At 34.5% G+C, this 17,146-nt stretch overlaps 1 protein-coding gene across 2 annotated transcripts; it reads left to right on the forward strand.

Annotated features, from left to right (window-relative positions):
* The first annotated feature begins 207 nt into the window (after positions 1–207).
* pigeon (gamma-secretase activating protein pigeon) lies at positions 208–17,092 on the forward strand. Of its 2 annotated transcripts, none has more exons than XM_088257936.1 (14): positions 208–401; positions 690–1,127; positions 1,254–1,399; positions 2,270–2,401; positions 2,518–2,688; positions 3,149–3,356; positions 4,022–4,326; positions 5,948–6,124; positions 6,940–7,137; positions 7,640–7,840; positions 10,797–10,978; positions 13,845–14,059; positions 14,364–14,567; positions 15,436–17,092. In XM_088257936.1, exons 1-14 carry the CDS (start codon positions 341–343, stop codon positions 15,579–15,581), a joined length of 2,784 nt encoding a protein of 927 aa, XP_088114062.1. In that variant the 5' UTR covers positions 208–340; the 3' UTR covers positions 15,582–17,092. The 2 variants fall into 2 exon arrangements, with proteins under 2 accessions (XP_088114062.1, XP_088114063.1); XM_088257937.1 differs by having other exon boundaries at positions 236–395.
* Positions 17,093–17,146: the final 54 nt, after the last annotated feature.

Here is a 17,146-nt window from a genome sequence, read left to right on the forward strand (position 1 = left end):
TATTTTAAAGGATATATTGCTCAGTTTATACGCAAATGTATGACATTCCTATCCATTTGAATTTATTTAATTACTTATATTTTTATTTAGCGGTATTAGCAATCCTTAAAACGAATGTACAGATATTAAAAATTTAGCGCCTTTTTTAGTAAATTTTGATAGCGTTTGACTACTTCCCCTAGTGGATGAAATAGTAACTACGTTGACAGTTCGTGTTGTATTGTTGGTGGTGTTGATCATTATTTAATAATTTTTGACATTTCCTACTTTCAATATTTCTCCTATAATCCAGCTGCAAAATTTCTGTGTCTAGCTAAAATTTTAAAATAACACTAACTTTATGAGTCGAGAAAACTTCGCCATCAAATTATGTGGCCATTTACAATCCAGCGGGGGTACAGGTATTTTTTTTGTTGTATTTTCTTTAACGCAATATTTATCACACAACTGTATTGTAAAATGTAGTCAATGCATTTTTAACCATCGTGTTTGTTGTTAACTTTACAGAAAAACTGAATACATCATCTGTTGGTGTATGTATTGATTCCCTAGAGCTCTTTTAATTTAACCTGCCTCAATATCGTTTTACACTGAAATATTTTAATACATTTCTATAGCGATACACCTGATGTATCTTACCAGATGGCATATTACTATTCAATAATAAGTTTATGTTTTTGTTATTTCAGAAGTAAGCGCTCGAGAATGGCGTTTAGTTGGCCAAGAACAAGATTTTTCTCAATTATTCACCTGGATAACTTCATCACCTGATAATACTGGACATGATAAAACTAACATCGGTGTCTACTCTTCCGAATCCAATACGTTCAACCTTTTATATTCCTTCAGTCGACAATTGAACATAATACAAGCGTCAGTAAATGATTCTCAAACTTTACTTGGATATGTTGTCAAAGAATCTATTCCCTCGATGTTTGAAGGCTGTGAAATTAATAAATTTGTCTACAAACCGTATATTTTGCAATTAAAAGCTGATGCCCCTGTCGATCCGATGCCTATTGAAAATGAAAGAAATAAGCAAGTCATGATTCAATTTCTTTATAAAAACAGTAGATTTATTGGAAAGACCATTACCGACAAATTTCTTCTTATGATTCACTTAGAATGTGAGTATTTGTAACTTTTTAAAAGCTTTATTTGTTCAAAAACTCTCTATTTTCATCTAAAATTTACTTGAAGTGCCTTTTTTCATGAAATTCAGTCGCCATAACTGTACATGTGTGTTATCTTAGGTATAAAGTTATTCACTGTAAAATTAGAACGTGATGGAATGGATGACTACAGTGAAGAGACTTGGAGTTTGATAGGGAATACCATTCGCCACCCTGATACTATTGTCAAATCTTTTTCCTGGACTCAATGGGATCCCGTGCATCAGGTATGTAAATTAACTTACTAAATTATTCCATATTATGGTATAAAGTTTTCTTCTTCTTCTTCATGGGCCCTCTGACCTCCACTGCTGAATATAGGCCTCTTCCCCTTCTTTCCATTTCCTCCGGTTGGTTGCTGCTTGCAGCCAGTTTTTACCCCCCACAGCGACAATGTCGTCAGACCATCTCTTTTGGGGTCTTTCGACACCTCTTTTGATCTCCCAAGGTCTCCGTCGTAGGGTGTTGGGGTCCATCTTGTGGGGTCCTGTCTTGCTATATGTCCTGCCCACTGCCATTTGAGTTATGCCACGCGATCCATGATGTCTTTGGTTTTTTCCTGATATATTCATTTTTTATTTTATCCCTCAGGCTAAAACCAAGCATGGATCTTTCCATGGATCGCTGTGTGCACTTGAGCTTCTCTGCATTTTTTTTTGTCAGATCCATAGTCTCTAGTGCATATGTGCTCACTGGCAGTATGCAGGATTCATGAACTTTTATTTTTAAACTGGTCGGAATCTTTTTATTTTGTAGATTCTGTCTGAGTTTTCCAAAAACCACCCAACTTAGTCCTATTCTTGTTGGCAGCTCCGCCTTTTGGTTCTCCTTGCCCAGTATAAAGTTTTACTCGTGAATAATTACATAAAATATAATTAATTTAATATTCATTTTTCCACTAAGTGCCTAGCTTCTGCTCTTACAAACTGAGGTAAAATTCAAAGATATTTATATATATTATATTATATATATTATTATAGCAATCACATCACAATCACAATTTTACAAATTAGTCCTTTTAATGTTCCGCCAGCTTAAAGCATTCATGCTGTCTGCTATAAACCTAGTTAAGTTATTTCATGAAACACCTTTTTTAGGTTTTATATTACATTCACTACCGATTGCCCGTGCAGAGTTCAATAGAAGGGGAAGACTCGAAACAAAAAAATGATACTACGCCAACATTATCTGGTCTGCAATTTCACCAAGATCTTCCACATGAGACTGTGGTAAGTTCCGATGTCACTTTTAACCATACCTCGCTATTGCTGACTTTGTTCTTGTAGTGGTACAGCCATTTTCTCTCAAGCAATACTGTAGTAATTTTTATGTTTTGTTTACATAGCTCAATATTCCTCTGAATTTACCACAACTGCCATCATCGATTGAAGCCCCGACATGCGGCCTTTATGAGGATGATGCTGTTCCTTTGCGAATCCACGATTGTTCTCTGGATCTGCAGATTATATCCCATCCATCAGGAATTGTGTGCATCTGCCATCATTATCTTTACCAAGTAATTATTTTTTTCACTAATGATTCCTTTTTTATTCAATACATATAAGTATGCTGATTATCATGTTCATTTGCTATTAAACCCATTATTATATCTGCTCAAACATTTGTTAAAAACATGCCTGTTTTATAATGAAACTATCCAAAGATAATTACTTTTTTTAGTCTCAACTTTCTACAAGCCTAATTTGTTTTTAAGTTCTTAGCTTTCAGTATCAAGAATCTTTAATAAACTTTCAATCTAAAAATAAATCATACCCATTAAATGTAAAAAAACTGGTTGGTAGGTAAATAGATAGGTAATGTAATTTTTCCCATCATTATAAATAAAATTTCACAGTAGGTATCAATATGATTATGATAATTAGCTTCTGCTATACGCTTATAAGGTTTACAATTGTATTATCATTTCGGTGTCATCGCTACATTTTGTATTTTTGACAATAAATGGTATTTTTTAGTCTGTAGATGGATCCCAAGAAGCAGACAATAAGAACAAAGAAAATACAGAATTTCTCAATAAAACTCTCAGTGATGGAAATGGTTTAGGAGTGCACTTTGCTTATTCAGTAACTCTTCTTCATCACGGATATGTCACTCACTGCGTTATTCCAGATTTAATGTGGCCTCTGGCTAAATCTTTGCGCCCAGCATTCTGTCTTTACAAAGGTAAAGTATATTATTATCATTGATTCTTGCTTTAAGTGTAAAATTGTTGAATTTCCACATAGCGCTGTCGCAAATGGATTACAGTTTTTAAAAAGTCAGAGGAATGAAAAACATAACCTATTTTACAGTATGTGGGGTATTAGTGGTTATTCCTGTACAGTAGTTGATTCTGCATACTCAATCAAAATGGACGATGATAATTTATTGAAAATGGGTAAAAAAAATATTTACGCATAATTAACTTATGCCTAAATAAATATTTAATTTTTGCATTTCTGTCGTCCAACTATATACTGATAAAGATGATTTGTAACATTATAGTTATGCAATAACAGCTTACCTTAAGGTGGGGACTGACCGGAGCATTTCGTCGTCACGTAATGTCGTAACATCGCTCGCGGCGAGCATCAGCGAGCACCCGAAACTATGGATGGTGCACTCGGCTCACTGTACTGACTATACGAATGCTCGCATCGTAACGTATTATGTTACAACGAAATGGCTCCGGTCAGTCCCCACCATTAGCCTCTATCCTAACGAAACTAGATTTGCCAAAGTGCATATTTCTGTATTGTACAATAAAGATTTTCTATGATTCATTTGTGTGTTCAGCATATTTGAGGACAGTCAGCACGAGTAACTTTCAACATAAATTTATTTTGTAGAAGATTATCTTCTTGTCCATCTCCCGAATCTCTACACTCACATGTTGGATATTGGCCTCAGCCATGAGCCGAGTTGCCACATTATTCTGCCGGCCAACGCTTGCATGCAGGGAGATCATTTGGTGTCCCTAATGGGCCACGGAAGGAACATCATGGTCGACCTGGCAACACTGGACATAGTCAGGCTCAACATAACTAACTCTCAGCTGATTTCGGTGTTCAAGTCAAACACAGCCATCCAAAACAAACTGTCCATCCTACATTACTTTCTCCAGCATGATTTGAATATGGAAGTTGTTGAAGAGGTAAGATTATTGTCACTATTAATCATCTTTTCGTTCCCCTCCATAGTGTATTTTCAATTAGACATTGCTTTTTTGGGAAGGGGAAGAGCTTTAAAAATATTTCCACCTGAAATCAATAACGATAAAAAATATACTTTACTTATGTCTGCCTCCGTAGTGTAATGGTCAGCACGCTCAGCTACCGTTCTGGGGGTCCCGGGTTCGATTCCCAGGGGGGGTCAAATAAATAAGTAATTTTTTCACTGTAATATGTATTCAATATTACCCTGGACTGGTACCTGAAGCAGAGGGCTGATCACCTTTACTTCATGTGTTAATGATCAAGATAACACTACATTTATATAATGCAGTGCCCTATGCACTATTGGGGTGCGGATAGGGGTTTGAATGAAAAATGAATTAATCATCTTTTTTTAATTTGTTTTATAAACTTCATTGAGTGTGATTTTAGGCTGGTTTCGGTGCTACCGCCTCATTATCAAGGTCGTTTTTAATGCCCATCATATCATATAGTAATAACATCTGAGATAATTCACTGTAAAAATCTGAGGGCATGCGAATAATCTAATTTTAAGATTTTTGTTTCTTAAATATGAATGTAAGATCAGATTTTACAATACAAATATTTTTATGATCTACCTGTGACAGTTTAGTTCCAAATAAGATAGTAAAGGATATTTAAATATATTTTTTTTTAATTTACAAATTTTCACTTTAGTCTTTATCCACATTAGACAATATGTTTTTTCCTACAAAGCCAACAATGTTCTCAAATAAAAACTCACTCCTGTCTCAACAAAGACAGTATGTTATTCACAACATTTGGAGTGTGTCCAAATCCTTGTTCACAAATCTGGGTTTCTCCGCTTAGGAGTCATTTTATATTGACATCTCAACATAGTAGGGCTCTATTCCATACTATGTTGAAAGTGTCATTTTATATTGACATCTCAACATAGTAGGGCTCTATTCCATACTATGTTGAAAGTGTCATTTTATATTGACATCTCAACATAGTATGGCTCTATTCCATACTATGTTGAAAGTGGGTTCTGTTGTTGGAGAATCTTACATATATTTTTATGGGGGTCTCTGCTAAATAAAAAGATTACTCAACTCAACCATAGATGCTGCCGAGAACTCACATATGTATGAATGTGTTATTTATACTTATACTTATACTTATTTCAAATTATAACTGTATGTAATTTGAAATAAGTATATGCTATAAATGCGGGTTCCAAAAATTTGAGTAGAGTAGTCGTTAACTATGGGCAGAATGATCATTTAAACCAGCCTATGACAGGTCCTTGTAAATACACAGACTTCCATACTCTTCTTCATCTATGTTCAGATTTCAGTATGTTTTTCATCAAACGCCTTTTCAATTATTATACTCTAACTTTAAACCCTTATCCGCATCCCAATCGTGCATAGGGCACTGCATCATATAATCACAGTGTTATCTTGATAGTTAACACATGAAGGAAAGGTGATCAGCCCTTCACTTCAGGTCCAGGGTAATATTGAATAAACATTAAGTGAAAAATTCACTTACAATACATTAATATTATACAATAGCCATATACAAAATACAAAGATAGACTCATTATATTTTTAGCTGGTTACTGAAGTCTGCAATAGCCCACATCAAGCCATGGGTACGCTGTGTGCGGTGCTGAAAGAATTCCTGATTGGCGGTACTTATACAGCTACCAAGAGCTGCCTCCCAACCTCTGCTCTTCCATTGACCAGATTGCTTCCCTTTACAACCAATACTAAGCTTGGTGATATTCAGGTAACTTTTAATTTCAGCCCCTTGTATGTAAAAAAATCCTCTGTTGGGTATTTTCATTACATATTCAGATTGTTAAATTTATTGGATCTTTAAACTTACACATTCAATGGAGAACAACATCATCACAAAAACAAATTGATCAATTGCCACACCCAATTGATCCCTCACAATCCTAACTCTACGTTTTGAAACAATGAACCAAACCTCTCAAATGAAATGTAATCCTTGCTTGTTATTATCAATGTACAAAATAATGCCACTTTTAATTTAAAAATACCACAAAAATCATGCTGATAATTCTCTTAGTTAATTTAATGTACTATAATCCATATTGTAAAAGCATGCCTCTGTTTGCACATTACTTACACCAACCTTGTAGTACACAACCATGATACACAATTTACACACAAGGAAGGTTAGATAGTCTCAAGAATTAACAATAAATATGGGAGTCGGACACTGCAATATATCGTTCCGAACATTTTTAATTTGTTGCCGACGGATGTTAAACGTCAAAATGAAATATGGAACAAAGGCAAAATAAAGAAAAGGGTAAATGATCAAGAGTTAATTTTATGAAAATTGTAAAATGTTTATATTCTTAATTTTTCTCTCTTTTTTTGTGTGTATATTAGGTTAAAATCGTTAAAAACAATAAAAAATGTATTAAAAAAGAACTCCACCGACAAGACACACAAGGTGGCTTGGTGGGTCTCTGCAAAAAAAATGTTCTAAATATGTAAAAATTGTGATTTAAATGAATGTATACATTTTTTTTTAAATTAAAACAATGGCATACATATACGTTATTTCAGATAGCTGATGTAACAGTTTCTGTAAGTCAAGAACAACTTTGGAATACCACAATGATGCTCCTTTCTCCTCGACAAAGAATAGTCCCGTTTCGCTCTGATATGTGGACTCGGGTATGGGACTATCTCTCTCCTGTAACGAACCGTTTCAAGCCGCATCAAGTTTTAGATAAGCTCAGAGTCTCTCTGGCCTGCTATCAAGTATGTATTTACATTATACTTTTTTGTAATTGTTTGGAATCACATTCTTATATTTCTTGTGCAATAATATTCCAAAAGCTTCTGAACTAAGAGTCTCGTAATAATATATATTAATCTATATTGTCATCATAAGAAATACAGTATCTACAAACTAGGTAAGTTCTGAGATAGTATACCAAGCATTTGTAATTTATACATATTATGGAATATACCATCAAATATTTCTAAAGTTACGTGATATTTTTATATTTTACTAACACCTCAAATATTTCAGTTTTAAAATTTTCAGATCGATTCAACGAAGGTAATGGGATCATTTTTGGTTAAAACTTTTTGGTGGGACTAATCAAAAGCTTTTGAAATAGTACATAAATGTATGTCATATCTAATGATTCAAGATCTGGCCCGAAGAAGAGAGGAATGAAAATTGAATTCCATTGTTATAGCCATTTGCTTATTCTATTCTGTCCGTCTTATCTGGAATGGTTTGGTTTGATTCTAGCCGGAAGCACTGTCTCGCTGCACCACGCCCCTCTCCCCGGGCGGCCCAGCCCCCTCGTCCTCCATGCGCCGGCCCGCCCCACCCCCCTCCCTTCTCGTGCCCCTCTCCGGGGACCCCTCTCTGCAACAGGACCCCCCTCAGCTGCCCTTCCTTGAAGTGGACACCTGCACTGCTAGCAAGCAGGAACATATTATATCAGTGGTAAGCACCCTTTTTTTATTCACATGTCTATAAATGCTGTGATTTCACCCCTTAAAATCGAAGAAACTTATCTCAATATGTACATGTAATTTACATGTTACAGATGAGACCACAAACCTTTCACTGTCTTTAGTTTGCATCCATTTTGTAGGAGTATCACAATGTTATATTTTCATATGTATTTATTTCATCATTCACTCTTTACATACAAATTTATGGAATTATATGGTTTTTTTATGTACCGTAGAACGGGGCTACTTGAACTTTGATGTGCCCAGTACAAAAAAAATATTTAGATCTGTATTTGGTCTACAATAATGAACGTATCGACATGATTCATTGTTTCCCTGACAAGTGACTCTTATTGTCACGATACATTCATTATTGTAGACCAAATACAGATTTAAATTTCTTTTTTGTACTGGGCTCAAGTAACACATCAAAGTTCAAGTAGCGTTCTACGGTACATAAAATTTCTTACTCCGAATCTAATTTCTTGAATGTACTTCTATTAAAAATTTAGTTTTTTCTTCACAAAGTTATTGATATTTACAGTTTGTAAAAATAATTAGTTGTAAGGATCAAAACGCAAACTATCTGGCCACCATCCTTAGATATTTTATGTACTTATACAGTTCTGCATACAGTCACAGCTAAGGTGGCCGGCCTATTTTATTTGAAGAAAGTTTATGAGTGAAGAAAGTTTTTGAGTTTATGAGTAAATAGCAAAAACAAAGAATTTGTATTTTAAATCATCACTCATTTTTTTATTTCAATCAACAAATATTGTTAATTATAACAATAAGTTTTAAGTGGGCTAACAAACAGCTATTTACGGATGATAAATGATTCGGAGTAGCATAGTGTGTAAACCCAAAAAAAATTGTTCTTACCTTCTGCCCCCTTGCATTGCTCTTATTACATATTTCATTCATTTATTACACAATCAATGGCTATCTACCTACCAAAATCTCATGATAATCTCTTTTTATTAGTCATATCATCATCCATACATTTTGCAACAAAAATTCTACTCACCTTCTCTTTCTGATGCAATTTTATCCAGACAAAGGATATGTAGTTTGATTGATCCATAATGTGGATCTTCTAAATGACCAGTTCTTACCCACCACTATGGTTCTCCTTGAATTTTCGCAATATCATCTACATATATCGCCACTCCTTTCAAGAATGTCATAAATCAAAAATCGACAATTTTCAGTTGTCCGTGTTTTCGGATTGCCCAGAAAATGTACTATATCCCAGCAAAATAGGCATATTTTTAACTAAATACCCGCTACAGGGCAGATAGTGTTGTTTTTTCATTTTCAAGAAAAGGTATTGTTTAATTATTTTTTTAAATATACTAAATATTTTTCAAATGGAGAAAAAACCTTCAGGTTTTACCTAAAAAGATCTGTTGCATAGTGAAAAGTTCAGTAAGTGGTTTGATATTTATTTTGAATACATTGTATTATATTTTTAAACTTTAAAAACGTTCTTCTTAAAAATTAAGTTTTTTGATTAATGATGTTCTTGAAAGGAGTGAGCGATATATGTTAACAAGTCCTATAAAAATTTACAAAAAATAGAGTTATGTTTCTTTGATTTTAGGGGACTAAATTATTTATTTCTGTTTAAAGAATAAGTTAAAACGTATTACGAATATTGTAAAAACATAAACTAAAATTCCTTCTTATATTAATTTGCACTTATATCTTTATTTTATATCTTCTTACTTAATGCTTTTGCTAAAGATTACACCAATGTATGTTTATTTGGCCATGAATTATAAATACAAATTTTATTTACTGCATGTTTACATTTATGACATCATCAGTTATGGGTGTGCACATGCGTCATAAGTTTTAATGTTAGCTATTCGTAATAATGTTATAATGTATTATATATTTTTATTCATTGGAAAAAAACTGACTTCTTTCAATTTCAAGTATTGTACTAGCATTTCAAAATGGTGTTTTTATGTATTTTTATTCTAGTTATCTTTATCGTGCTTGCCTCTTTAACAAATCTTACATACAGTAATCCTTTGTTATCCGCTTGAATAATCCCTAGATAAAAGCACTAGCTGTTCTAAAAAATTATAACTTTTGAATAAAATATCAAAACATATAGGAATCCTACAAAAACATATACAGAAAAATATATATACAAAAACGTGTATAATCACGTTTATAAGAATGACGATAAATTAATACACAGTTCTTATTAATTTTTTTACAAAAATGTTAGTAATATTAGTATAAAACCACTCACCGAGATTTTTATGTATACCGGTTTCGAGACGTATCCGTCTCTTCGTCAGGACAATCACACAATACCACAGCATGCAAACAATACTACCCTTCACTACCATAGCACTATTTACACACTTAAAACTACACAAAATGTTTAACACATGCGATTTTTGGTTGACCCGAAGACCAACATGCACTAAGGGATGCAGCACAAACATGCATTAAGAGCCAAGGTCAAACATGCACTAGGGCTGAAAATAATTATTGAACCAGCTAAACATTAATTAAAAATTTGTTTATAAATACTGGATTTTACCGCACAAGGGATTGTTAAAAAGATTTTTATTGAAATATCAATCGGTCTTGGTATTTACATTACTTTTAACAAAACAAAAGAATTTATGTTGTTAAATTTTAATGATTAAATTACTTTGCACTCAAAATATGCAAAAACCATATTGGAATTACAAAAAAAAATCACATACAGCACCTAGCTAAAAATATAGCACCTAAAATGGAGATCAAAGCAAGCGAAATTTAGGTTCCTGCAACTGGTATGTACGGCAATCTCTTTCAAAGACGTTGAGTGGTTGATATCAGTGGATAACAAGGGATTACTTGCTTTTACATTAAAACCCTTTGTCTCACAAAAAAGAGTATGAGGGTAAGATGTGTCGGAACTAACCGCATGTGTTTAGAACCTGCGCGAGGTGAGCATGCACCTGCTGCGGCACGCGGGGGGAGCGGAGGGGGCGGTGCACGCAGCGGGCGCGCGCCACGCGGCCGCACAGCTCGAGGCCTCGCGCGCACTCTGCTTGCTGCTGTGCCGCGCGCTCTCCGCCACGGCGCGCCACCACCACCAGCGCGGCTTCTCCTTCATGTAACCACCCTACTAACAATGCACACTAACATCTCCCGTATATTGTGGACCTATATTTAGTTAATGCAATAAGAGCAAATTAGTAGTTTTTATTCAAAAAGTTAACCTCCTGCTAGTGGTCAAGGTTACATTTTATATACATTTTATCAAATTCCAAACTGAAGACAGTATAAAATCAATACTTTATTTTAAGTAGCAATGTAATGAATCAATAATTAAGTCATTAATTCAATATATTTATTAAATTAAACCATATCCGCTCCCTAGGTGGAGCATATGGAGTCCACAAACTGTCTCTAGGCTTTTCTGTCGGCTGCCAGCTCCCTTGCATCCTCCCAAGTCAGATCCGTGTCCCGAAGTTCTGACGAGAACTGCCGACGAATTGTCAGCAGTGGCCGTCCTGGGCGGCGCAAACCTGATGCCTTGTAAAAGAGGCAAGCTTGATTAAGGCTCTCAGGAGGCATTCGGAGTACATGGCCAAGCCAACTGAATCCCCTTTTCTTGACAACAGTTGTGACCAAGTTTTGCTGCGTCCTACGCCTCATCTCTTAATATATTTACCCAATAAATAATATTCATATCTGGCAAGAGTCTACGAGACAGAATAAGGAACAACAAGATAGGGGAAATATGCAAGATCGAAGATGTCGTTAGGTAGGGAAGGCAACCAAGGAGACAATGGTAATGCATGTGAGAAGAATAGAACCATCCAGACTCCCCCACATTGCACTGCACGGCTAACCCCAAGGTAGACGACTCCTGGGCAGACCACAAAGAGATGGATTGACAGCTGGGAATCGACATCGCAGGAGGCCAATCAATCAGAAGAAGAAGAATAATAATTATTATTTTGCTCTAATTTTTAACTGTGCAAAAACGCTGGATTTATCGTCCGGGAGCCATGATACATCAAAATATATCATAAATGACAATTCATGTTTCCATCTCAGAGCCATATTGTAAGAATTTCACAATAGGGGCTTTATTGCAAGAATATAACTAACCAGAGCAGCAATTCAGTTTGCTTTCATACATTTTGAATCCTGTTATACACCTTAACTGCACCGTATGTAATATATAGTTTCAGTTTTTATTTGACCATATATATTCTATTTCTTCTCAGATATTTATCTGAAAAGATATCAATTTAACAATCTGTCACTTAATCAAGATTATCAACGCTCTTGATTTTGGTGACTAATATTAATGTTATATAGCAATGTCAATATAACTTTTTATCTCATTAATTGATTCGGTAGCCACTTTATGATAACATCTATCCATGTTTAATTTAGGTTTCGCTTGGTAAATACCAAGTAAAACTTGAATGAAAAATAATTTAATATCATTAGAGTGATATGGTATTTTTTAACATATTCTACAATGAAATTTCAATTTAGTGCAAACAAAACTTACCTGGTTATCATAGTAAAAACAAATGTAACAGGCTTCCCCAATTTTTTTCAATTCTGTTATGCAAATAAACAAGAGTGATTAACATTTTTTCAAAGTTTTATTTTTTCTAGAAAACATGCTTGTATCTTTAATTAATCTTCAACTTATAAACAATTAACAAAATTTAAGTTCTTGTAAATAACAATTGTAAATGAAATTCAACTCTTGACGAATAGACCTGTTGGTGCGTCTAGCTGTCCATGGGATTTGGAGCAATCCAACACCACATTTGAAATGCGTATTTTTTTCCCTTTCTTCTGCTTTTATGATCCATGTTTCAGTAGCATAGAGAAAAATGGAGTGGACCAAACTCCTGATAAGCTTTATCTTGGTCCTGTTACTCCATATTTTGTCTAGCTTGGACGTGGCACTTTTGGCAATGACGACACGACGTCTGATCTCTACCTCGCAAGTTCCTTCATTGCTTATTTGAGATCCAAAGAACTGAAACTCATTTACTATCTCCAAACCTTCGAGTGAACTTCCGAGCTCACCAAACTTCTTGGATCGATCTATAATTATGATCTTGGTTTTACTCTAGTTACTCTCCAGACCCTGTGCTTGCCGTCAATCTCTAATTGTTTAAAGAGATCTACCATTTTTTTCAGGTCTTTGGCCAAAAGTGTTGTGTCTTCCGCATATCGTATATTGAACAGCTTTATCCGACCGACCGGTAGAAAGCCCTGCGCATTATGTTTTCCCATAGAAATTAAACAGGTCAGGGGGAGTATGCATCCCTGTATTACACCTTTCTCAGTGGAGAAACTTGCAGTGTGTCTTGCCATTGTGTCTTTTGATTGTCTTACTAGAGGCGTAAAGTCTATGGATGAGTTTTATCAAATGGGATGTAACTCCCATCTCCATGCGCACTTTCCACAGATGTTTCCACTTCACGCAATGAAAAAGTTGTTATGTAGTCAATAAAACATAGAACTGTTGGCATCAGGAACTCTCGACTTTTTTCAATTATTTGACGGATGTTGAGGATCTGCTCTCTTGTTCCTCTTCCTTTCACAAAACCAGCCTGTTCCTTTGCTATTTGCTATCCAACGTAGCTGTGTACATGTGCTTTTACTACATATAGCAATATCTTGGTGGTGTGAGAGATAAGTGCTATTCTATAGTTTTCAGATTTTTAGATGAACCTTTTTTGTGAAGAAGAATGAAAACAGACTCCATCCATTCCTGAGGCCATATTGCCATTCTCCATATAAGGTTTTAGATATCTAGCACTATTTTTATACCCTTTATACCCCAGTTCTTTTAAAAGCTCGGCTTGTATATGCTTGAACATGATTGTCCAATCTCTGGCAGAACTCAACTACAGCTTTTTAAACAACAATAAAAAGCAAAATCATAAAAACGTGTATTTGACCTTTATGCCCATGCGATGTATGATTTTGATTTTCAGTGACAACATGAATGAAGATCATCGCTTCATGCTTCTCAAAACCCTGGAGACATACTACTTGGCAGCCGACTCCCTGGCCTTCCCGTTACCCCAGGGCTTCTCATCTTTCTTCACGTACCTCGGCTACCGTTCCCTGTCATTCTCCAACTTTCTTCAATATGTCCACCGAAATGTCTTCGAAGTACAAATTGATTTTCTGAAGATTGTTATGACGGGTAATTATTTTGTTGTTTCAATTTTCTTACATATTTTCGATATATTATTAAGTATGATAGAATTCATTTTATAACTTGGAAAATCATATAAACCTTGGCATAATATATCCATATTAGCTTTTTCAAATCTCATGTTTCATGTATTCAAAGTTAGTTATGACCCAAGGTTTTATGGGGTCTAAATTTCATGTAGTTTCCGATGTGAATTATAGGGTGTTTCTACTCTCACTTGATAGATGTGGTTATTTAAAAATGCATTAATCCATATGAATAGCTTTTTGTTGATTGTATACATGTGCTCCAGAGGCGGGTAACGACACAGGGGCCGTAATGCGCGCGCTGCGCCTGGCTGCCCTGGGAGGGGGAGGGCGCAGCGGGCGCGCACTGGCGTCCTGCAACCACCCGGCCGCGCTGTGCCGGCGTGCCCGCCACCACGCCGCTACACTGCTGGCCGGCCTCGAGCCCCCGCGCACGCACCTAACCATGCCCCTCACAAACACTGCCAGAGGCAAGTCTCAATCTTTTATATTGACTGCTACATGTCAAAATGGTATAACAGTTATAAGTAATAAGTAATATACATTTTTTTTATGTTTCTGTACAATTGACAAGAAACTGATGCATTTATAGCTCCTCAGCCTACCCATAAAGGTATAGTGTTTTTAACCCACATGTTTTTAACATGGTGTCTTGAAATAAACAGATGATTTAATTGTTGTTTGGTGTTCACATGAGATGGGCATCTGTTAAGCGACATCATGTATGCAGAAAATTGAAATTAACAGAAAATTACATTTTGATATTGTACACAAATCCATAATAAAACAAATTCAATTTTCAATACTGAAAATATTGATAATTTTTACGTACATAAAAAAAAAATTGTAAATAACTTTAATAATTTTTAAGCTTTGTCCGCCTCCGTGGTGTGATGGTCAGCATGTTTAGCTACCGTGCTGCAATCCTGAGTTCGATTCCCAGGGGGCATGAAAATAAATATGTGTGATTTTAATGTATATTTAATATTATCCTGGACTGGTCCCTGAAGCGCAGGAGCGATCACCTTGCCTTCATGTAAGTAACGATTAAGATAACATTGCATCAATACGATGCAGTGCCCTATGCACCATAGGGTGCATAGGGCACGGATAAGGGTTAGAACGTTACTTATATGAAAGTGAGGTGATCATTCTCGTACTCCGGTAATATTAAATAAGTATTACAGTGTAAAATCACTAATATTTATTTTCACCCCCCCCTGGGTATAGAACCCAAGACCTCCAGCATGGTAACTAAACACGCTAACCATTGCACCACTAAGGCTGAGGTCAACCTATACGATATGGAAACTTATTTATGTGATATTACATTTACAGGTTTAGCAGCTTTCCCATCTGCAGATCGTGTGTCTCCTCTGGATACTTTCCTTGCTTTATTAACCGCTAAAGCCAGCCTCAATGAACTAGATTTCAATCTTCTTATTGACGCTACCATATTAGCTGAAGGAAATGTAGAAAAGTAGTTCTTGCTTGTATGTGTCATATCGCTCACTCCTTTCAAGAACGTCATAAATCAAAAATCTTCAATTTTCAGTTGTGCATTTTCTCGGAATGCCTAGAAAATATACTATATCCCAGCAGAAGAGGCATATTTTTAACTTAATATTTACCCGCTACAGGGCAGAAAGTGTTGTTTTTGTATTATGAAGAAAAGGTATTGTTTAATTATTTTTAAATACACCAAATATTTTTCAAATGGAGAAAAAACCTTCAGGTTTTACCTAAGTTGCAAAGTAAAAAGTTCAATAAGTGGCTTGAAATTTATTTTTAACACATTGTATTATATTTTTAAACTTTTAAAACGTTCTCCTGAAAAATCAAGTTTTTTGATTTATGACATTCTTGAAAGGAGTGAGCGATATGTGAAAGCACTACTCATTTGTGAATTTTATGATGAGTCAAAATAATTATCTGCATTTTAATGTCATGTCATCAAGCTTTAGATTGACAAATTTAATTTATGTACATCCATCAGATTTTTACATCTGTAGTTAACAGATGTTTTTGTTTAAAATACATTCCCTGTTATTTATTTTTAAAAATTTTTTACTTACTAAAAATTCTGGTGGATGTCAAAATGGTAAGAAATTCTCATCAAAACTGGTCAATGATACTTATAAATAGCAGATGCTACACCTTGAAATTTTAAAATCTGTTTATTTCATGTTCTCCTTTACGTTTTGATGATGCATTCTTTATAGAGAATTAAACATATTTATTTGATAAGCTACATTAGATTTATTTAACATACTATCATTAAGTATTGCTCAATTTTGTGCAAGATTACAGCCAAATTATTCTATAGAGATTTTAATTTGTATCGAAATATTGACATACTTTCAACACATTCAAGAATATTTCGCCCTTTGTTGTACTTTCTTGATTCATTCAAATGGTCTATCCTGGGCAAGTTTTTTAATGCCTCATTGTGAATAGGGACTTTTCAGTTTTTTTGTTACTAAATAAACCTTTATAGAAAAATCCCATGACAATTTTGAAAATGTTAGTTTATGGGATTTTTGTGAACACGAAGAGATCTTTTTAAAAAAATCTCTTTCTCTTTACAGTACATACATATGTTAAATCTGATATTCCTTCTGATTGAATATAACTTATTGGGCTGTAATGTTTTCTAAATATAAAGCAGCCATAATTTTACTAAATAATGTATTGAATATAAGCCAAATATTATCGGGATGAAGTGCAATATTTTTTTGGTGTTATTTAAAACTTTTAATTTTGTATAAAAAATATTTTTTCTTTTCTTTTCAAAAGTTTTTTTTTTAATTTGTTTTAATTTTTCTACTTGTGATTTATTGCCTTTGTGTTTTTCTTACTTCTTCATTCCTTTTTTTATTAATTATTATTACCCTTTGTTATATAGTGCATAATATGTGTGTATTTATAATGATAAAACTGTCCTTTTTGAAATAGGTATTTCATGTAATTTGAATAAACACTTCATGCTCCAATACGAATATTTTATTATTCAATCTTCCCCTTTTTCCATACTATTATTAACAATTTC

Source organism: Brachycentrus maculatus, unplaced genomic scaffold (assembly GCF_059751285.1).
Source record: "Brachycentrus maculatus isolate JH-2025_06_01 unplaced genomic scaffold, ASM5975128v1 h1tg000089l, whole genome shotgun sequence".
Classification (NCBI taxonomy): domain Eukaryota; kingdom Metazoa; phylum Arthropoda; class Insecta; order Trichoptera; family Brachycentridae; genus Brachycentrus; species Brachycentrus maculatus.